This window comes from Poromitra crassiceps, assembly GCF_964638095.1.
Source record: "Poromitra crassiceps genome assembly, chromosome: 4".
Classification (NCBI taxonomy): Eukaryota; Metazoa; Chordata; class Actinopteri; order Beryciformes; family Melamphaidae; genus Poromitra; species Poromitra crassiceps.
In genome coordinates, this window is record NC_139626.1 from 10,379,363 (window position 1) to 10,403,762 (window position 24,400).

Below are 24,400 nucleotides of genomic sequence, written 5' to 3' on the forward strand. Positions count from 1 at the left end.
GCACCTGAACCAGTCAGCCAGGAACACTTCCTAAGTGCCAGCACCTGAACCAGTCAGCCAGGAACACTTCCTAAGGCCATGTTCACATTACAGGCAAATCTGATTTGCTGCTAAAGTCATTAATCGTCATTATCTTGATTGGTTTCCCAAATCTGATTTGGGAGTGTGTCCGCACTGCCACAAATCTGATTTGGGCAAGTGTTCAAGTCGGATCTGTGTGTCCAGACCTCCATATGTGGTTTGGGACAAGTGACACAAATCAGACTTGGAGCATCCAGACTCATAAAACCAATCTGGATAGAATCATTAATAGGTCATTAAAGTTCACAAATCAGATTTGGCCTCCTAGTCTGAACATGGCCTAAGTGCCAGCACCTGAACCAGTCAGCAAGGAACACTTCCCAAGTGCCAGCACCTGAACCAGTCAGCCAGGAACACTTCCTAAGTGCCAGCACCTGAACCAGTCAGCCAGGAACACTTCCTAAGTGCCAGCACCTGAACCAGTCAGCAAGGAACATTCAGCCGGGGCTCGTCAAATGTGTTTTTCCTTCCCACAGTGACCACTTGCAATATAGCAAGTTTAGCTGCTTGCAATTTAGATTCTTAATTGAATTATTTGGGGTACTAATTGAAACTGTAATGGCAGATTGCATACTTGCCGGCACTTAAAGATTATGTGACAAAAATGTAGAACATTATCTGTTAATATAAAATACAAATTCGCTTAAGCATTACGCTACACTATAGCGGCTATAGTATGGCTACACTATAGCCATACTATAGTTGAACATTGGGATAGTGTGGGACTGCAGATATGAGGCTTCAGAGAGAGAATGAGCCAGCAGCTTTGAAAAGACATTTAGCAGCTGTCAGCCAGCATCATGAAGCACTAATTGAATGAGCAGCCAGTAGCACAGGATTGATCAGAGGGCATCAGGCGAGCTTTCCAAATATTGACTGTGACTCGTGGGGGCTTGCACACATGGCATTGTAATCCTACAGTGTGGAGTTTGCAAGGCATTTAGATAGCCATGTAAATTATTGATTCACAAGCGAGAGTCTCCATTTGCCCCGTTGCCAGCGATGTGCATGTACAGTATTTACCATAATGTATGTGGTTCATGTGGCCAGAGATTCCTGTCTCTGTGTCTGTGTAGACTACACTGATGAGCCCAGTCTCCTCCTGTCTCTGTGTAGACTACCTTATGAGCCCAGTCTCCTCCTGTCTCTGTGTAGACTACACTGATGAGCCCAGTCTCCTCCTGTCTCTGTGTAGACTACCTGATGAGCCCAGTCTCCTCCTGTCTCTGTGTCTGTGTAGACTACGCTGATGAGCCCAGTCTCCTCCTGTCTCTGTGTAGACTACCTGATGAGCCCAGTCTCCTCCTGTCTCTGTGTAGACTACCTGATGAGCCCAGTCTCCTCCTGTCTCTGTGTAGACTACCTGATGAGCCCAGTCTCCTCCTGTCTCTGTGTAGACTACACTGATGAGCCCAGTCTCCTCCTGTCTCTGTGTAGACTACCTTATGAGCCCAGTCTCCTCCTGTCTCTGTGTAGACTACACTGATGAGCCCAGTCTCCTCCTGTCTCTGTGTAGACTACACTGATGAGCCCAGTCTCCTCCTGTCTCTGTGTAGACTACCTGATGAGCCCAGTCTCCTCCTGTCTCTGTGTAGACTACCTTATGAGCCCAGTCTCCTCCTGTCTCTGTGTAGACTACCTTATGAGCCCAGTCTCCTCCTGTCTCTGTGTAGACTACCTGATGAGCCCAGTCTCCTCCTGTCTCTGTGTAGACTACACTGATGAGCCCAGTCTCCTCCTGTCTCTGTGTAGACTACCTGATGAGCCCAGTCTCCTCCTGTCTCTGTGTAGACTACCTGATGAGCCCAGTCTCCTCCTGTCTCTGTGTAGACTACACTGATGAGCCCAGTCTCCTCCTGTCTCTGTGTAGACTACACTGATGAGCCCAGTCTCCTCCTGCGCCTTTGATGTCCATGTTTTGCTGTCTAAATTCTCTCAGAGGTCTGCGCCTAAGAAATAGCTGTGACAATTCATCATGCTGTACATGACTTTCATGCTTTCCCATGTTTCTATTTATTGATACATTTTTGTGTTGGATCATATTGGTGTAAGCGCTAGCTAGTGCTGTTTCATATTCAGTTAGTAGCTAGTAGCTAGTGCTGTTTCATATTCAGTTAGTAGCTAGGAGCTAGCGCTGTTTCATATTCAGTTAGTAGCTAGTAGCTAGCGCTGTTTCATATTCAGTTAGTAGCTAGTAGCTAGTGCTGTTTCATATTCAGTTAGTAGCTAGTAGCTAGCGCTGTTTCATATTCAGTTAGTAGCTAGTAGCTAGCGCTGTTTCATATTCAGTTAGTAGTAGGGATGGGCATTTCTAGCAAAAACACTATTCGAAATTCGCTGGCCAAATTCGAATTTTATTCGAAATTCGAAAATAAATAAAAAAATGTAAAAAAAAAAAAAAAATGTAATTTTTTTTTTTTTTTTTTTTTTTTTGTGAGTGAAATGTTGCATTGTCTCCCCTGATTCTAAATCTACGGCTTTATTAATTAATATAAAAAGCTTCTGCTGTGGATTTTTAGCTCAAACAAGCATTGCACCACTGAAGTAAAGAACATGTTACATGACATTGACATTTTCGAAAATAAAAAACAGTTTTGACAATCATGAGTGGTTCATTAAATATTTAGTAGGCTCAGGTCTGAGTGCCAAAGGGGTGCCAAAGTCACCCCCTCTCCCTCTTCATGGGATTTCATCCGCCATTTTTCCATAAACCTTGCTTAAAATGCTTATAAAAATTGTTTTACTTGCTCAAACGAAGCGATTTGACTATACTTAGAATCAGGGGAGACAATGCAACATTTCACTCAAAAAAATTTTTTTTTCGAATTTCGAATTTCGAATTTCGAATTTCAATAATAAAAGTCGACCTTGATAATAACAACGATTATTCGAAAATTCGAAATTCGATGCCCATCCCTAGTTAGTAGCTAGTAGCTAGCGCTGTTTCATATTTAGTTAGTAGCTAGTAGCTAGTGCTGTTTCATATTCAGTTAGTAGCTAGTGCTGTTTCATATTCAGTTAGTAGCTAGTAGCTAGTGCTGTTTCATATTCAGTTAGTAGCTAGTAGCTAGTGCTGTTTCATATTCAGTTAGTAGCTAGTAGCTAGTGCTGTTTCATATTCAGTTATTAGCTAGTAGCTAGTGCTGTTTCATATTCAGTTAGTAGCTAGTAGCTAGTGCTGTTTCATATTCAGTTAGTAGCTAGTAGCTAGTGCTGTTTCATATTCAGTCAGGAGCTAGTAGCTAGTGCTGTTTCATATTCAGTTAGTAGCTAGTAGCTAGTGCTGTTTCATATTCAGTTAGTAGCTAGTAGCTAGTGCTGTTTCATATTCAGTTAGTAGCTAGTAGCTAGTGCTGTTTCATATTCAGTTAGTAGCTAGTAGCTAGTGCTGTTTCATATTCAGTTAGTAGCTAGTAGCTAGTGCTGTTTCATATTCAGTTAGTAGCTAGTAGCTAGTGCTGTTTCATATTCAGTTAGTAGCTAGTAGCTAGTGCTGTTTCATATTCAGTTAGTAGCTAGTAGCTAGTGCTGTTTCATATTCAGTTAGTAGCTAGTGCTGTTTCATATTCAGTCAGGAGCTAGTGCTGTTTCATATTCAGTTAGTAGCTAGTAGCTAGTGCTGTTTCATATTCAGTTAGTAGCTAGTAGCTAGTGCTGTTTCATATTCAGTTAGTAGCTAGTAGCTAGTGCTGTTTCATATTCAGTTAGTAGCTAGTGCTGTTTCATATTCAGTCAGGAGCTAGTGCTGTTTCATATTCAGTTAGTAGCTAGTAGCTAGTGCTGTTTCATATTCAGTTAGTAGCTAGTGCTGTTTCATATTCAGTTCTGTTTCATATTCAGTTTTTAACCTAGACAAGTGGATCCATTATGAAATTTGCATCTGATGAAAAGAATAGATCAGATATGTTTTTTGAGATCATAATCTTGGGTGACACTTTACAATAAGGGTACATTAATTAACTGTTAGTTAATGCTTAATAATGCATAATAAACATGAAGTAACCCTTAGATAATGCTTATTACCATAACCAATAACCCTAAACTATTTAATAGTGTATACATTAATACCTTGGTTAACATGAACACCGTCACCATTAGTAAATTATTTACTAGGCACATTAGTTAACTGTTAATTAAAGGTTCGTTCATGCTTACTAATCATTAACTAACCCTTAGTTAGTGCAGCCTTATTGTGAAGCGTGACCTAATCTTGTGATGATGTCACTGACATCAAGTACAGTACACAAGTATTTGAATTATGCGACACAAGCTGCATTTTTGCCTTCACTCTTAAGCCTTAGTTAGATAGACTTATTGGTTGATGGCAGATCTGCGTATATGAATTGACACAGCTGGTCTCTCAACCCCCCTCCAACCCCGACTTCGTGATTTCATCAGCGCGGCGACTGGAAAAAGGCAGACAGAGGTTTGGAATCTGTAGAAAGCATTGACGCAAAGACATCTCCATCCCCTCTCCTGACTGGCTGCTCCACAGCTCCTGTGTTCCTCCACCGTGATCCATAAAGAGCAGACGTGCAGCTTGAGGCCAGATGATATATAACTTTGATTACTTCACTACTGGCTGACCTGGCTGGCTGGCTGGCTGGCTGGCTGGCTGGCTGGCTGAATGCATGGCTTCTTAAAAAATGGCAGTGTGTACGAAAAACGGCCTCAGTGTGAATATATGTGGACTGGGTTGGTGCATACTATGTGTACTATTATAAGAAGTTTTTTTTAGGCTGCATACGTGTGCACATACAGCAGGGGTGGGAAATTTTTGGTTAGGTTAGGTTAGACCACCCAAATCTGTGTTTTCAATTTACTGTACATCCCAGAACATGGCGCTAATTGTGTTAGCATTGTCCATCCACATACTGTTTGACGTTACATTCGAGCTAACACTATTGTAACAAACTATATCCACGATGCACATTGCACATGCAACATTATTAATCTGATTAATAGAACATATTTGGGTGATGTACCCCATCAAATTGCTGTAGCGGGCTGTTTTAAAACTAGAGCAAAGTTTCTGGTGTCATCTATATATATAAGAATTACTCAATTTGAATATGAAAAATGTAAATGTTGGTATAATAAATGTTGATTAGCAGTCCTTTTCATCAAAATAGTAGCAATAATTGGGAGTGATGGTGTTACAGTAGGCTACTGGTGGAAGTGCACAGTCACATTCTGGCCCTCTGGTAGCGAGGATTTTTTTGTGTGGCCCTCTATCATCAAAGTTGCCCATCCCTGACATACAGTGTAGTTGTGTATAGGAATATGTAAGTAGTACGTGTCTGTGTGTGTGTGTGTGTGTGTGTGTGTGTGTGTGTGTGTGTGTGTGTGTTTGTGTGTTGGTGTGTGCGCGCGTGCATGTATGTGTGTGTGTGTGTGTGTGTGTGTGTGTGTGTGTGTGTGTGTGTGTGTGTGTGTGTGTGTGTGTGTGCGTGCGTGCGTGCGTGCGTGTGTGTGTGTGTGTGTGTGTGTGTGTGACTCTTTTCAAGACATCCCTATCTCTGTGGGATGAATACGCTCTCAGTCTGCTGAGGATTACTAAAGTTTTGATGATGATAACAATAATGATAATAATAACAATACTACATGTAATAATGCAGATATGGGAGCAGCTATATTTAATGTAGCCATTAAATAGCCAAACAAATGGAGTTGAAATTCTCTACTGGACTTTCGGAGTGATAGAATCAGTACCCAGTTGATTGACAACGTTTTTAAATGTCCTCAGTGGAACAGCTAATCGTATTGGTCTGGAAATTCAGGGATGAAATCGTACAAACCTATAATAAGTGGTTTATTATTAAAGTCTAGTCAAGTAGATTTTATTTATATAGAACATTTACATATTTAGGGGGGATTTTACTGTTTTTCCCACTTTCCCAGAGTCAGAAACAAATACGGTACACGCCTTCAGACAGACCTTTATTTTATGTATTTAGACTTTTTTTTATGTAATTGGTGTAGTGTTAAGTATGTCAACAGCAATACCAGGCTATCTTGGCTCGTATCTTGGGATCAAATAAAATAATCATGATGGAGGGAGGGGGGCTTTGTCCAAGTGTCAGGGTCTGAGGGGAGGCTCACAGTCTCAGACTTTGAAAAGCCCCGGCTCTAAAATAAAATCATACCCATACAACAGCACTCTCCCATGCACAGACCACAGCAGAACCAGTGGAAGGCGCACAAACGACCTCTCATAGGCCAGAGAAAAGGTTTCTGGAGGTAAACATCATGGATTCAAAAGATAAGAAACCCACAAATAACTCAGGGTGACATTTAAAGTTCATCCCGTGTGGATGGCCGCCTCCATGAGTCTCTCACTGCCCATGCCTTCACCTTGGGTACGGAGTCTGAGTAGGGTACAGTCAGAGAAATGAGCTCCTAATTCCTCTGTGCCAGTTCACCGCTTTGTGCCGAGTGGGAGGTTGGGCGGTTACCTCTCCATTGAAAAGCGGCACATGGCTCCAAATTGTGGCGCTCTTACATATCTGAAAGTTTTGCAGAGTCGCTGAAGGAGAGTAAAGAGGTGTGCTATGTAAACAGTAAGGTTGCTCACAAGAAACACGACTATCTAACATTGAGGAGACCAAGCTTGACATAATCACAAACAGCGGTTCAAAAGGGCCACTGAGCGACTGAGTCAGAGTTTGACTTTACTCTCCTGCTCGCCCGTCTGGCTCCCTGGTTTGTCTCTCCTCGTGCCAGAGAGCCAGGTCTTTTTTCCACACTTCCATAGCCGGGCTGTAGGCCCTGTGGATGGAGGCTCCATAGCCTTGGTACAGCATATTCTTCTTGGCTGGAATAGACATGTAAACACACACACACACACACATGCACGCGTGCGCACACACACACACACACACACACACACACACACACACACACACACACGCGCACACAATGGATCAGAAGGATCCAGTATAAATTGATTACCTGAGTATTCAATTACATACATATCACAGATATGGCATTGCTTCCATTCAATGTTCCTGCACATGTCCACAGTGTATATACCCTATATAGTCTATATAATATATATGTATATAATTGTGTATATAATAATATATACACTATATATATACGTCTCAGCAGACATATTATGCTCCTGACATCCTTATTATGAGCTTATCACTTCTATTGATTACCCAATTCAGATTTTTGTTATCAACAGCTGAAGACAGTGAAGAATATACGTTTCCGTATGACAGCTGTCATGCAGTCAAATATGACTTTCTCCTTTATAAGTGGCCCAGGCTGTGAGAGACATGACCCTCGAATGAACTGCAGGGTGCTACAGAACACAGCCTGCCCTTTCAAACATTACAAGCACTGATCTCATATGGTGACTTTCCACCAGACCCCAGATCATTGATGTTGACCATATATGAAGTCTTCTCCAGCCAGCCTGAACATCTTGAAATGTGTTTCATTATCTATCGAGATAGAGGTCCTGTCACTCGGTGTTGCCCCAGACTGCCTCTGAAGCTGTTTATGAGCAGCGGTTACATAATAGACTCGTGCTTATTGATAGGAAGTGGTCAAAGTGGACTAGGTGTTGCTCACGATGGCGTGTTCTTCATGAACAGGAAATGAAAGAGACAAAGCAAAGGCTGGCTCAGGTTGTTGTGATTGTAGCTTTTGATTAAAACCCGCGTGAATGGGGCCTCGAAGGTGTAGAGGTGATGACACAACAATAGGTGTGGTGAGCATCAACTGGGATTGAGAATAATTTGGTGCATCATGGCTGTAAGAGCACCAATATTACATTTTCAGAGAGAGCGACAAAACTTCGAAGAAATAATGACGAATTTTGTCTTGCTTTATCTTGTCAGAATTACAGCTTTGTCAGTATTGTTCAGTCATCCACCACCATAGTGGTGTCTGTCGTCTGTCTAACTAGAGTCATCCACCATAGTGGTGTCTGTCTAGTCATCCACCACCATAGTGGTGTCTGTCGTTTGCTATTTGCGAGTTTATCATTGGGTTCTTCTTGCAGGAAATGAAGTGTCTGACGCTCAGTATCTCATGGGGGAGGACCCCCAGACCCCCCCCCCCCCCCGCTTGATTTGTGTCCCTTATTTTTCCATATTGAAGGCATCGACCCGACTCAGTATTGTAATGTCAGGAATATTATTTATTTTATTGGCATTTTAGATTTTTCCAGTGAGATATTATTGAGTTAGAGACAGTGACTTTGCATTGTAAACATTACTGTTCTGCTCTAGAAACATTTCGTTATATTTAAAATATAGATGGCCTACATTCTAATCAGGTTCTGAATGTATTCCTTTTAAAAATACTGTATATATTTTTTAAGCAATTATTTAGTCATGAAAAAGAAGCAATAGGAGTATCGATAAAGAAGTCAATAATGGTGTATAGCCTAAGCCTACTGTAGTCTAGTTGTCAATTTATTTTGCTGTGGTAATGGTATTATTTTTTGGTCTTAAAAGGTCTTAAAAGTCATTAAATTTGTACTTAGAAAGATGCAGATACCCTGGTAGCAGCATTAAATGGCTTGGTCCCGGTAAATGAGCCTACCTGAAAACTGGCATGATAAGCCCTGCATTTGACTTTAGAGGTGTCTTGCATTAAAGTAAAGCAGCTATGTGCCGCCTGCCTCTTCACAGCAGACAGGTTGGGGTTGGAGTTGGGGTGGGAGGTATTCTGTCCAGAGTCTGATGAATGGCTGCTTGTGCAAACCTGGGTGGGAAGGGCCAATATGGAGGAACTCGGATTGGCCTTTTTACCTCGGCAACCCCATCGGCTGGTAATTGGCACCATATGTCAAGCAGACAGACCTCTCTATAGTGTGCACGTCTCAGCAGACAGACCTCTATAGTGTGCACGTCTCAGCAGACAGACCTCTCTATAGTGTGCACGTCTCAGCAGACAGACCTCACTATAGTGTGCACGTCTCAGCAGACAGACCTCTCTATAGTGTGCACGTCTCAGCAGACAGACCTCTCTATAGTGTGCACGTCTCAGCAGACAGACCTCACTATAGTGTGCACGTCTCAGCAGACAGACCTCTCTATAGTGTGCACGTCTCAGCAGACAGACCTCACTATAGTGTGCACGTCTCAGCAGACAGACCTCTCTATAGTGTGCACGTCTCAGCAGACAGACCTCACTATAGTGTGCACGTCTCAGCAGACAGACCTCTCTATAGTGTGCACGTCTCAGCAGACAGACCTCACTATAGTGTGCACGTCTCAGCAGACAGACCTCTCTATAGTGTGCACGTCTCAGCAGACAGACCTCTCTATAGTGTGCACGTCTCAGCAGACAGACCTCTCTATAGTGTGCACGTCTCAGCAGACAGACCTCTATAGTGTGCACGTCTCAGCAGACAGACCTCTCTATAGTGTGCACGTCTCAGCAGACAGACCTCTCTATAGTGTGCACGTCTCAGCAGACAGACCTCTCTATAGTGTGCACGTCTCAGCAGACAGACCTCACTATAGTGTGCACGTCTCAGCAGACAGACCTCTATAGTGTGCACATCTCAGCAGACAGACCTCTATAGTGTGCACGTCTCAGCAGACAGACCTCTATAGTGTGCACGTCTCAGCAGACAGACCTCACTATAGTGTGCACGTCTCAGCAGACAGACCTCACTATAGTGTGCACGTCTCAGCAGACAGACCTCTCTATAGTGTGCACGTCTCAGCAGACAGACCTCACTATAGTGTGCACGTCTCAGCAGACAGACCTCACTATAGTGTGCACGTCTCAGCAGACAGACCTCTCTATAGTGTGCACGTCTCAGCAGACAGACCTCTATAGTGTGCACGTCTCAGCAGACAGACCTCTCTATAGTGTGCACGTCTCAGCAGACAGACCTCTCTATAGTGTGCACGTCTCAGCAGACAGACCTCACTATAGTGTGCACGTCTCAGCAGACAGACCTCTCTATAGTGTGCACATCTCAGCAGACAGACCTCTATAGTGTGCACGTCTCAGCAGACAGACCTCTATAGTGTGCACGTCTCAGCAGACAGACCTCACTATAGTGTGCACGTCTCAGCAGACAGACCTCTATAGTGTGCACGTCTCAGCAGACAGACCTCTCTATAGTGTGCACGTCTCAGCAGACAGACCTCTCTATAGTGTGCACGTCTCAGCAGACAGACCTCACTATAGTGTGCACGTCTCAGCAGACAGACCTCTCTATAGTGTGCACGTCTCAGCAGACAGACCTCACTATAGTGTGCACGTCTCAGCAGACAGACCTCTCTCTCTATAGTGTGCACGTCTCAGTTCACTCCTCGGCCATATTAGCCCACAGAAAGGTTGCCCGCCTCCGCTCAAAGCCTGCAAAAATGCTGCTCCCTCCCTGTCCTTCCTGTAGCCTTGTTAAATATCTTTATAGATGACTCATACTTAATGCATTTTCATTGATAATTTGGGATTTTCTGAAAAATAGACAAGTACGGTAAATGTATTCTTAAATCACTAGAACAAGACATTTCACATCATTCAGTGAAAAAAAAACTTGATGAATTTGATCAGCTTTGTATTTTATAAAATGTTTACATTCTCTTAGTAGTCATCAGTGAAGTGAAGTTTATTGTAATTAGAAAGCCCAATTAAATGTAAAACGTATAATATTTCTGCTTCTGAATGGTAGTGAGTGAACAGCCACGAGCCGGCTTGCTTATCTGCCAAAAGCACACATCGGAAAATCCAATTTGAGACTTGATTAGTAATCGGCAGGCTGTTCTGGTCCATTCATATATACATGTGTTCATATATTACTACAGTGATACTCAACTTGCGGCCCGCGATGGAATTGCACACATTTTTTATTCCTTTTTTTTACAGTGCACCTGAACGCAACATGCAAGATACCCGCTGAATAAGTGTCCAAATGTTCATGTCATTCTGGCCAATACTCCACTTCTGTTATAGCATTTCAGTCTGGAATATGGAATATCTTTCAATAATCTATGATTTAGCTGCTAAATTGTCAAATACCGCCATCTGCTCACTACCCAGGCACTTACGTATGTACTTAACCTAACTAACTTAACCTAACTAACTATCCGGTGTGCACAACATTGTCAGCCTAAACTCTGGCTGACACCCCAAAAACCTACAATCCGCTACAGAAAAATGTATATCGTTTGTTTATTAACTGGCCCCTCGCCTTCTATCATTTCATGAAAGTGGCCCCTGGGCAAAGCAAGTTGAGTATCCCTGACCTATAGGGAGAAATTTAGTTTGTCATTGTAAACCCACAGCACAGTAAGGATGTTCTTCATAGATCTAGCCTTTTAATTTTGCTCTTAAATGCTTTCTCAAAGTACATTAAATTCATGCATTTTACTTTAAAATGTTAAAAAAACAATCTCGCGGGGGGTGTGCCCCTGCACCCCCCTAGGGGGTCTGCAGTCCCCCACCACAAATACTCAAAATCCTGTGGGAAACACTGCACACACACACACACTAGCCCTGTTGCTAGGAGTTCTGTGACTGTGTCAAGGTATCGGCACACGGGAACTTGCATAACGTGCATTATGCGCATGAACACTATATTCCCCTGGTGGCAAGATAACTGTACTGCGTCCATGCTTAACACATTGAGTGCCAAGGACGTCTGTGCACGTCCTAAAAAAAAGTAACGAGGAGTGCCAAGGACGTCTGTGGACGTCCTAAAATCATACTTCATATTATTCCATAATTCTGCTGTTTAAGGTCGTACCTAGCCAGTGAGCATGAATCACAAGGGATCACACGGCGCCACCTTAAACATCGTCACGGAAGCTGCGCCACCCACCTCAGATCCTTACTTTGTGCAGGAGAAAACGGAGAAAGCCGTGATCAAAGAGGAAACCGATGCATGCTTCAGCCAGAGCCGTATATATTGCTCTGTCTGCAGCGGAGAGTGGGCTCGGCTGCATCCGCGCTCACAACTGAGCTCTTATGCTTCTATCTATCTCCACACGATTTCCTGTCAGAAAGCCAGCATCTGAAGCCGAACGGCCAAGCCTTTTCGTTCAGTCGCGTTTGCCAGCGCGCATCATTTCCTTGATGCGCGCTGGGATCTGTCCGGCGCAAAAACGGAGTCGAGAAAACAAACTCTGTGCGTGTGGGAGGAGCCCGCAGCTCAGAGGTGGAGAGGGGGAGGGGGGGGGGGGCACGCAGGCTGCACAGAAACCGCACCACGCCACCACATCAGAAAACACCAGCCAGAGTCAGTGAATGTGCTCGAAATTAGAGTGCAAAAGGTATTCATAAAAGTGACTATATCTTGGAAAGTAAAAAAAAACGACAGAAAACCCTTGAAAGTGCACTTTTTTCAGAGGCTGCCATTTCATAATGGAACTGTCTAGAAACAAAATTTCTTCTTTGGAAGAAGCAGGAGTGTTCAATGTTTCATTAAAGTCCAGCCCCGTCAATATAGCCATAATAGAAAAAATTCTATAGCTGTTTTCAACTGAATGGAAGTGAATCTGGCACAGGCTGCAGACAATTTTACTGAAGCGCTGTGGCACTCAATGTGTTAAGATACTTGGATAGCCTTGGTGAGTTTCATGCACAGGAAAAAATGTATCCTGGCCACAAGGATGAATTTCTTTTGAAATTTAAGAGCAAATTAACCTTTTTGGAACAGAATTCTGACATAAACAAAGTCTGTGCTCAGCCTGTGCCTTCAGCAGTTGGTTCATCACATCTGCCCTTTATACAAGCGAGCTTAAACCCTTAAGATTTGATGCGACTCGCACACAAACTCACAAATTCTCAGGCGCGATTTTTCCAAACCACCAAATTCAGTTATAAAATTGAAGAATGTGCCATCGCACCAGAGATTGACTAATGCAACCAGCAAACCCAATTTCTCGACCTATATTGAAGAGGCGCAGATAAGGACTTTTTCCATTTGCGTCCTCAGCATAAGCGCTCCCTTCTTTTGAGCACTAAAATACTTTTCTCCTCTTCTCTCACTTCCACTTTGTCCTCACGCCGAACGCTGTTCAGCTAGCCGGCATTCCTGGACTCCCTCAACAATGGTATGTGGTCCATGTTTGGCCAGCCTCCCACCTTGCACAGGACATAGCAGAGCTGAGGACATTCATTATCACACCTAAGCGGCTGGCAGAGTTTTATGGCTTTCACCTTTGACCTTGAACAAAGACTGAGCAGTGACCTCCTTTGTTCTGAAAGGCCAGGCTAGATGGAGAGGGATGCTGCTGCTCCCACCGTTTCCCTGTCTGCACCTCAGACTCAACAAAACCACTCTCTCATTTCATCAAGCGATAAAATAAAATATATATATTTTTTAATTTTCTCCCCAATTATCCTTGGCCAATTTATCCCCATGCTGCCTTATTGGCTGACCCGGTCGCTGCTCCACCCTCTGCCGATCTGGGGAGAGCCGAGACTAGCACCATGCTTCCTCCGACACATGCACAGTTGCCAGCCGCTTCTTTTCACCTGAGAGCGGGGAGCTTCACTCTCTCTCTCGTAACGGACAAGCCCGTCTTTTATTGTCACACGAACACCACAATACATGCATGCGGCCACAACACACTCATGCTGACGGTGGCCGGTGAAAAGTGTCCTCTGCATTTAACCCATCCAGGCATGTCCTTTCCTCCGAGGGGCAGGCCAGGAGCAGTGGTCGCTTTCTCGTACAGCGCCCGGGGACCGACTTCGGATGTTGTCTTCACTGGTCGGATGACGATGACGATCTGATCTTCTGCATGTTTTTAGTGGGGGGGTTATATACGGAGGAACCCCCTGGGGGGAGCACGGGGAGAACATGCAAACTCCACACAGAGAGAAAGGCCCTTTCGACGAGATAACCCACCTGGGCAGTGGGCACTGAAGATATGGGGGGGAACACAACCACAGCGCCCACAGTGTCCCAGGCGAGAATCGAACTCAGGACCCTCTAACTGTGAGGCGACAGTGCTACCGACTGCGTCACCGTACCCCTTCACCGGCAGGACGTAGCACGTGGGAGGATCACGCAGCATTCCCACCATTTCCCTTCCACCCCGACCAGGCACCCCGACCGACCAGAGGAGGCGCTAGTGCAGCGACCAGGACACATACTGATCAAAAATGGAAATGGACAATGGCAACACAAAGAAGACCAAAATGGAAATAAGCCTTCAGGCTTTTTTGTGTTTTTATCCTCTGTGATTGATATATCGTCTGTTATTTTCTTACTATATGTACTGTTGTGTTCTTTCTTGTTTTATCACCAAATAGATTCATGAATTCATTCATTCATACCTTCAATACGGCTTCCCACCCGCAGACACAGCCAATCGTGTCTGTATGGATGCCAGACAAAGCCGGAGGTAACATGTGGATACGAACCTGCGACCCTCATGTTGGTAGGCAGGGAATCTATCGCTACACTACCCGGATGCACAGGAGTACATTTTTGAATCATTTATCCATTGCTTGAGTGAATATTTATGCAAATGTATCCATCTGCGCAAATACGATAAGCGATTTTCAGTCAACATTCAACCACGTCAGTACAGCATGTAGGAAATTGTTTTGAAGCTATGCATGCAGCTTGCCAGGAGGTGTGTGGGCTGTGGGGGGGGGGTGGAATGCTGGTAAAACAAATATGATTATCAGCGTGCTACAGAACAGAGCCATTTATACCTTCATAAATGCAAATCCTCTCATTTGTGCTGCTTTCAAGTCCGTCTTCCTTCACATGGAATGGGAGCGCACGTGAATGTGCACGTCGGGCCCGGGAGCGCACGTGAGGCCGCGCGTGCGCTCGCGTGCATGTGGACAGTCGCATTGTGACAGAGGACACTCCCGTTGAAATGGGTAGAAATGGCGTTACATGAATTCACTAATACTACACACATGCCCTGGTCAGCTCAGGTCAGCACACTTGTCAGACTTGCTACTCCCCACTTTCTACATGTGTCCCACTTTGTTTTCGGTGTTTTTCCCCCTTCCTTTGTGTTTTGGAGGCATTTTTCAAACGGTTACATAATTCACAGATGGAGTTGATGACACAGACTAGAGAAATGAGGTCTGTGGTTTCCTCGCTGCTTGTTCAGTGCATGAACATTCACAGTTTTTAAACATGAAGTAGGTTTATGTCAATCTTTTGCCAATTCTGATGTCTTTTGAGACAATACAGCACTTCTTAATTTAGTGAAGACATGCAGCGATGAGCGGTCATTAGATGCTAGACACACCTTCAGAAATACAGTATGTAAGCTGGTTTGTGTGTTCCTGTGATTGAGGTACTGTATATGTCAGTTTGTCAGTATGTACCGTTTGTCTGTATGTCAGTGGAGAATAAGGGTTTTGCGCTTTGAGGAGGTGTGAATTGTGCAATCTTGCCAACTGATGTGAGCTGTGTCTGCGTGTGCATGCGCGTGTGTGTGTGTGTGTGTGTGTGTGTGTGTGTGTGTGTGTGTGTGCATGTGAGTGTGTGTGTGTGTGTGTGTGTGTGTGTGTGTGTGTCTGCGTGTGCATGCGCGTGTGTGTGTGTGTGTGTGTGTGTGTGTGTGTGTGTGTGTGTGTGTGTGTGTGTGTGCATGCGCGTGTGTGTGTGTGTGTGTGTGTGTGTGTGTGTGCATGTGAGTGTGTGTGCGTGCGTGCATGCGTGTGAGTGTGTGTGTGTGTGTGTGTGTGTGCGCGTGTGAGTGTGTGAGTGTGTGTGTGTGCGCAAGTGTGTGTGTGTGTGCGTGTGAGTGTGTGTGTGTGTGTGTGTGTTGTGAGTTGGGTGTGTGTGGCCCTGGCCCCTGCACACATGGCTGCCAGGCTTTGGCGCTGTGGATTTCCAGGCTAAGAGAGTTGAAAGGGTGTGCATAGCGCTGAAAGCCCCCTGGGAGTGCAGGGTGCACAGGGTGATCAGGTTCACCAGCATTCACCTGCTCTTCAATGGACTCAACTGCTGGGCACCGGGCCACTTGTTTGGAAAAAGTGAGATGTGTGTCTGTGTGTGTCTGTGTGTGTGTGTGTGTGTGTGTGTGTGTGTGTGTGTGTGTGCATGCGTGAGCGCTTCCGCTGTTCCACTCTGCGCCCCCGGAGGGCCCAGAGAGCAGAGACAGCCGTCTGGTTTCCTTGCCTCGGTGTAGTTTCTCCTCCGCTCTGCTGCAGATGCTTGGAAAACTCAGCTCCCACTGCCGCTGTTTGGAAACGGACAGGAAAGCCCACTCACTCGCTCTCGCTCTCTGTTGCGTCATTCAGCTGTGGAATAATGCTATTATGGTGCACATTATCCCCACTGCCAGCCCACCTACTTAGAGAAGCATGCTACTTACTGTAGAGAAGCATGCTACTTAGAGAAGCATGTTACTTAGTGAAGCATGCTACTTAGCGAAGCATGCTACTTAGCGAAGCATGCTACTTAGAGAAGCATGCTACTTAGAGAAGAATGCTGATTTTTTAGCTATGCAATGTTCTAAGCAGACTGGGTGGCATGCAGCAGATGATATAGAACGCTCATCCATAAGAAACTTGAGGCGACTTGGACTTTCCCCTCAAAAAAATTGAAACTTGACTTGGACTTGCCCCTCAAAGACTTGAGACTTGATTTGGCATTGAGCTCAAAGACTTGAGAGTTAACTTGGACTTGCCCCTCAAAGACTTGAGACTTGATTTGGCCTCGAGCTCAAAGACTTGAGAGTTGACTTGGACTTGCCCCTCAAAGACTTGACAGTTGACTTGGACTTGCCCCTCAAAGACTTGACAGTTGACTTGGACTTGCCCCTCAAAGACTTGAGAGTTGACTTGGACTTGCCCCTCAAAGACTTGACAGTTGACTTGGACTTGCCCCTCAAAGACTTGAGAGTTGACTTGGACTTGCCCCTCAAAGACTTGACAGTTGACTTGGACTTGCCCCTCAAAGACTTGAGAGTTGACTTGGACTTGCCCCTCAAATACTTGACAGTTGACTTGGACTTGCCCCTCAAAGACTTGACAGTTGACTTGGACTTGCCCCTCAAAGACTTGACAGTTGACTTGGACTTGCCCCTCAAAGACTTGACAGTTGACTTGGACTTGCCCCTCAAAGACTTGACAGTTGACTTGGACTTGCCCCTCAAAGACTTGACAGTTGACTTGGACTTGCCCCTCAAAGACTTGAGAGTTGACTTGGACTTGCCCCTCAAAGACTTGAGAGTTGACTTGGACTTGCAAAAAATGACTTGTGAGCATCTCTGGCAGGAGGGCCCACTTCAGCAAGAGCTTTGTCCCTTCTGCCATACAAGCTCTAAATGGAAGCGCTCCCCCGTCCCGGGGGACATACCTTGTCTGTCTGTCCAATGTCAGTCTGTTTCTGTCTCTGTACTACTGTATAATGTCAATGTGTTTTTGGGTGTCTCTGTTATCGATTGTGTTTTTCCTGTTTGTCTGTACTGTGTCTGAGTGAACTGTGCACCATCTGTGGAAAGAATCTCCTCTCTGAGGACAATAAACTATCTAACTATCTATCTACCCCCCACTGCCATCCCATAAACTATCTATCTATCTATCTATCTACCCCCCACTGCCATCCCATAAACTATCTATCTATCTATCTATCTATCTATCTACCCCCCACTGCCATCCCATCTAAACTATCTAACTATCTATCTACCCCCCACTGCCATCAATAAACTATCTAACTATCTATCTACCCCCAACTGCCATCCCATCGACATTGACACACAGCTGGATGGCACCTTGCTGCTGAGTTCAGGGTAACATTGACACACAGCTGGATGGCACCTTGCTGCTGAGTTCAGGGTGACATTGACACACAGCTGGATGGCACCTTGCTGCTGAGTTCAGGGTGACATTGACACACAGCTGGATGGCACCTTGCTGCTGAGTTCAGGGTGACATTGACACACAGCTGGATGGCACCTTGCTACATGAGTTCAGGGTGACATTGACACACAGCTGGATGCACCTTGCTGCATGAGTTCAGGGTGACATTGACACACAGCTGGATGGCACCTTGCTGCTGAGTTCAGGGTGACATTGACACACAGCTGGATGGCACCTTGCTGCTGAGTTCAGGGTGACATTGACACACAGCTGGATGGCACCTTGCTGCTGAGTTCAGGGTGACATTGACACACAGCTGGATGGCACCTTGCTGCATGAGTTCAGGGTGACATTGACACACAGCTGGATGGCACCTTGCTGCTGAGTTCAGGGTGACATTGACACACAGCTGGATGGCACCTTGCTGCTGAGTTCAGGGTGACATTGACACACAGCTGGATGGCACCTTGCTGCATGAGTTCAGGGTGACATTGTGGAGTAGATAGAGCCTCTATTGGTGGAGCTGGTGGCCTGTGGAGTAGATAGAGCCTCTATTGGTGGAGCTGGTGGCCTGTGGAGTAGATAGAGCCTCTATTGGTGGAGCTGGTGGCCTGTGGAGTAGATATACTCTCTATTGGTGGAGCTGGTAGCCTGTGGAGTAGATAGACCCTCTATTGGTGGAGCTGGTGGCCTGTGGAGTACTAGACAGAGCCTCTATTGGTGGAGCTGGTAGCCTGAGGAGTAGATAGACCCTCTATTGGTGGAGCTGGTGGCCTGTGGAGTAGACAGAGCCTCTATTGGTGGAGCTGGTGGCCTGTGGAGTAGATAGAGCCTCTATTGGTGGAGCTGGTAGCCTGTGGAGTAGATAGAGCCTCTATTGGTGGAGCTGGTAGCCTGTGGAGAAGACAGAGCCTCTATTGGTGGAGCTGGTGGCCTGTGGAGTAGACAGAGCCTCTATTGGTGGAGCTGGTGGCCTGTGGAGAAGACAGAGCCTCTATTGGTGGAGCTGGTGGCCTGTGGAGTAGATAGAGCCTCTATTGGTGGAGCTGGTGGCCTGTGGAGTAGATAGACTCTCTATTGGTGGAGCTGGTAGCCTGTGGAGTAGATAGATCCTCTATTGGTGGAGCTGGTGGCCTGAGGGAAAGAAAGGCAAACACTATTATGCCAGCGCTAAGCGGAAATAATGCCCATGTAGATGGGGGGGGGGGGGGTGGGGGTATAAGAGAAGCACGCTGCAGGAATGAGGATGAAATCAACTATGATCTCATTGGTAGACTAGTTATCTGCACAAGTCCACACTCGAGTGATTGGAGTGAAGTGATTTGTTGTGTTAAAGCAAATTCTGAAGACAAAGGTTAAATGTTGTTGATGTACTGCAGTCATTTTTTTAACCCATTTGCTCAGCGATACTTGTGGATGTTAAATGTCAAGAAATCTAACGAGCGAGCAACACACTCCTGTCATCACGTACAGTACGTTGTAATAGCAGGTTTGAAGCTGTGCCTTCATCACTGCAGGTCAAGCAAGACCATCATTATGAAAACGCAATCCACATAGAGAGACAGTCATGCTGCCTGCCCTTCCACAGCGAGGCCCGCCTATAGCCTGTGCAGGGCCGCCGCACCCTATACGCAGAGTACGCAGACTGCGTAGGGCATCATGTGACTGAGGGCACCAAAAAAAAAATTTTTTTTTTTTTTTTTTTGGTGCCCTCAGTCAGGCCACTCACTGAACAGCAGGCCAGGCGCCGCCTACTGGTTTACTAGTGGTTGTATTACTTTATTCAGGGTTAAAGTGGGTGCATCTCATTGTAAAATTGGACTCGGCCCAAATTGGGCTGCAAACAGCCCAAATTGGGCTTCAAACGGCCCAAATCTGGCTTCAACTGGCCCAAATCTGGCTTCAAACGACCCAAATCGGGCTTCAAACGGCCCAAATCTGGCTTCAAACAGCCCAAATCGGGCTTCAAACGGCCCAAATCGGGCTTCAAACGGCCCAAATTGGGCTTCAAACAGCCCAAATTTTTCGACGCTGGCATGCACGTCGGCCCGTATCGGCCTGGCCTGCTTGGTATCTAATGCCCGGCCTGAATTATGATCCCAGTCCGCCCCTGCTTGCATGTACAGTTTAACAATCGCTTGTTTGCTGACATGTACAGTAATTCTAACAATTGTTTGTTTGCCACATGTAATGTAATGTGAGATACACTAGTATCGTTCATAATTAATGATTTTGCAGTCTTTCGTTTGACAGTTATTGAAAGTTTTGCGGGGGGGGGGGCATCACAAAACAATTACGCTTAGGGCACCCAAATGGCCAGCAGCGGCCCTGAGCCTGTGACATATTATAATGCTATGCAAATCATGCAGCACAATCATCCCAAATGTCACTGACGTTTCTGCTTATTGGACGCGGCTGACAGCCGTTGTTGCCAGATATGGAAGTACATTGTATTGTATTTGTATTTGTATTGTATTTGTATTTGTACATTGTATTTGTTGTGTGTCCAGTTGTTGTAAAAATAGACCTCTGCATTCTTTGTGTACTTTTTCCTTCTTCTTAGATCAAAAGTGCGAAGAGGGAGGAGGAGTCTCAGCAGCTGCTGCTGAGGAGCCTGCAGTACCTGGAGCGCTACATGTACCTCATCCTCTTCAACACCTACCTGCATCTAGAGAAGAAAGACTCGTGGCAGCGCTCCTTCACACTCTGGATGGAACAGGTATTTCCTATTCGCACAGCTTTGTTTATGTGTCATCGACTATAGTGGATTACAACCATAGACTGTATACAAATATGGACGTAAGCACCCATTGCCTGGGGACTCTATCACAAACTACTACTACTATTTTGAAGCCTCGAGTTTCACATTTTGACTGTCGCCATCTTGGTTATTTGAAGTCAGAAGCAGCTAGCGCGAGACAGAGGGGGTTGTCCCACAGAGCCGCAGCTCCCCCTGCTATTGGTTCGTGAACGGCGAGCTGCGCGATCATTCTCCAGGCGACCTGTCAATCACGCCCCAAAACATAGTCTCCTTTATCGTCTATCCGACTCTAAATGGCACCATCGTGCTGCATCGAAGAAGACTTGAAACGAGCGATTGAGGCCATGTCCACACGGAGACGAGTTTAGGTGTATCCGCTAAAGTTTTTTCTCGTATAGACGTTTCGTCCAGATGGAACCAGCGTTCTAGGAGTATACGTTCTGGGAGTATACGCTAATTTTTGAAACCGGGTCCCAGAGTGAATAAATCTGAAGACGCCACCTTTGCATTTCCGTGTTTACAAAGCATACGCATCTTTCCTGAACCGATGACGCCATAGCCCCACCTCTCTCCGCCAGCAATAACAATCATGGCGGCTTACAGTGCACTAGCTTCGTGCTACAGCAGCTACTGAGCCTGTTAGGGCTCTTGCAGCAAAATATAATGCTCCTCTATTACCACCGTCAGCAACAAGTGGACACGAAGAACAGCGTACAACATCCTCAGGGCTCCGCAGCTGCCTCTTCCCATCCACCCCTCCCCTCCCTTCATCGGATATTTCCCAGAAGGCTTAGCGGCAGCAAAGTTTTTACAATAACACAAACAAAATCAGGCTTAACGTGTTAGATAGAAATAATATTTATTTTTAATACAACATGCAATTCTGGAATATTTTAATATTGGACAAAATGAAATGAAATGAAATGTAAACCCTGAGTGTAACCGACATACTCGGGTTGCCCTATATATAGCCCTCGTAAATACAACGTGAATAGGGAAGTGAGAGGTTTTGACGAACACACGGTTGCACTGTGATGTCCGCTCGTGTCCACTCCAACTAGACTTTAGCTTACTTGACGCCACTTTTTCAATAAAAACACATTTATGCCATAAGTTTATATAATGTATATTTATGTTGCATCATTTAGCCTGTGCTGTGATGTGCAGGAGCGGCCAATACGCTGGGATGTGTTTGCAACATATGTCTAAAGATCATGGAATTGGATGATATCAGGAACGTCACTGATAGTTAACGTTCTATATTGTAGGCTACAGGGAGACCATCAGCCCTGCTGAACAGCTCTGCATTTATTCATCGACATGGCAAACCTCCCCGCAAAGCCAAGGGTCTGCTCGCTACAGTGAGATACACATTATAGACTGTGCGCCCCTAGTGGTTGAATGCCATTATTGACGAGATTGTCTTATTCTCTGTTTTTGGTGTACTTTGTGGCAGCGTTACAGCGCCACTTACCGGCCTGGCATATATTCTACAGCGGTTTCAGTGGTATTCCGTGGTTTCATGTGGATACACACATTTCTTGAAACGATTCCGTGTTTATGGAAAACTTTTCTTAAACGAAAAAAAAAAAGATTGCTTCCGTCTCCGTGTGGACATGGCCTGAGACCATCAACTCTTTAGGAAAGTGTTTACTGAGGGAATAACTCGATTGAGAGAAGTGGGGTCATTTTCCCATTGACTTCCATCCAATCTGGCTTCTTTTCGCAGCCACTGGAGTCACCCCTTGTCTAGGATTCACAATTCTGATTGTCTCTAAATCCATTGTACACATCTTTGACCATTGTACACTGATGGAAATAAAATATGGACATATCCGAACTTTATTTATATAATTCACCAATGATAGAGTGGAAGTGCAAATTCGGCCAAGCGAACAATGCTATTTCTCCTAATGATACTCCACGTGGTCAATTGGTTTCTTTTACAGTTTCTCATTCCAGACGGTGGAAATGTGAGGGTACTGCTGGTAATAACACCCTGCTGAAGAGATGTGTGTCATGTTTCTAGGACACTCCATCTGATACAGAGCACACTACCCCCCTGTGCACCCCAAGCAACCCTCCTCACACTCCCCCCGAATCTTTCCTTGAATTGCCCGTGGAAACTCCAGACAGGCGATGCCAGCTGAGTGGTCTCCACGCTGGATGTGCACTCTGTTGGACATTCATTGAAAAGTGAAGTCAGATCTTGCTTGCCGGTGTACAGTAGGTACAGTAGGTACAGTAGGTACAGTAGGTACAGGATCTACTCGGCCTACACATTCGGCTCGCCCTACCGGAAGTGCTCGGCTCGGGGTCCACAACGGGGTCTATCCCCTAAGGGCCTGTGTCCACCTAGCGTCTTTTCCCGACGTTAAACGCTGGAAGTGCGCTGGGAAGCGCTGATCTCGGCGCACAATATAACAAGGAAGCAGTCTGAAACTAACGTTAGTTCAGTGCGGTAGTAGCTTGATAGCTGACAGCTAACATTAGCAAACAACACACATACAGTGATTTAGCTCAACACTCACCAGAAATATTAAGTGTCTAGCCGATCTGCTCCCACAATTGAGCCTTTCTGTCTCTGTTGCGATAGTTTCTCCATGTGATTAGTTGCCAGAAAAGGAGCACCCAACACCAGCGTCTTTCTGAAAAGTTAAAATAATTTCAGCTGGGTGCGCTGGGAGTCGGGCGCACAAAAATGCCAGAGCGCTGTGAAAATAGACGCTGGACGCAGCGAACTTTCTCTAGACGTCCGTGTGCGCTCGCATACGCTCTCCCCCCATTGGAAACAACTGAAAATAGACGCCGGAGCTGATGAAAAGACGCTAGGTGGACACAGGTCCTTACCCTAACCCTGATTCATATTTGTTATGTCTATCATGTCTGATAACATCAGTAGCTTAGCATTAGCTTGTCAGCTAATCTAAAGCTGTCGGCCATTTTGCCCACGTTAATCCCACCACGTGGGCCAATCACAATGCGTGCCCGAGCCCATCTTGTAGCCGAGCCTTAAATTGCAGCGACACCGGCAGCACAGAGGACAAAATCAACTGGAGGCGTTAGAGATTCATCTGCACTCTTCTAGTCGTCTGTTGCCCCCCGGCTTCATTAAAACCAACGGAGAGGAACAGATCTCTGCTTACCCACAATGCATTATTATTGGTAGCATTATCCTCTCCGCTGGCAAAATTGTGTGGGGTGAAAAATGGCAGAAGCGCCGCTTTCCCACTTGTGCTCTGTGAACCGTTACCAGAGTTTCATTTGGATTTTCCCCCTGTGGAATTTACAAGCTTGTTCTAGTTCTATTGTGGCCTGGTTCTATTGTGGCCTGGTTCTTCACACTGAACTTCAGAACGTCTAGGCCCGGTGTGTTTGTTGTTGCATTAATCGTTTGGCCAGCTGTGCCCCCTACAGTAAAGCAGGGAATTTATGTGCATTCCAAACAAATGAGTAGCCTGTAAGTGGTACCCCCCCACACCCCCCCGCGCCGAAGGAGGAACTCATTGTCATGGTTCTTATTAACGCCAAGATCACTGGCATATTGCTATTCACAGTGTTTGCTCCAGGAAGCAGAGTTTTGCCCCCACAGTGTTTCTGCTGCTAAAACTAAGCAACGACTCACCCACTCATAGTCAGTGTTGTTGGGCAAGGTACTTTCAAAATGTAATATACTACATATTACTAGTTACTTTCATTTGAAAGTAATACGTTACTTTACAATACTACTGTCTGTGTAGAGTAACTCATTACTTATTACACTACTTTTGCGTTACTTTCACCAAAATAACT

The 24,400-nt window shown here is 45.5% G+C and overlaps 1 protein-coding gene across 1 annotated transcript in view; it reads left to right on the forward strand.

The window, feature by feature from the left end:
* The window catches only part of pald1a (phosphatase domain containing paladin 1a), a 77,892-nt gene that overhangs the window by 42,348 nt on the left and 11,144 nt on the right, over nucleotides 1–24,400 (forward strand). The window contains exon 19 of the mRNA XM_083634449.1: nucleotides 20,411–20,566. Within this exon, the coding sequence (XP_083490575.1) occupies nucleotides 20,411–20,566 (156 nt within the window). The remainder of the gene's footprint in view (nucleotides 1–20,410; nucleotides 20,567–24,400) is intronic.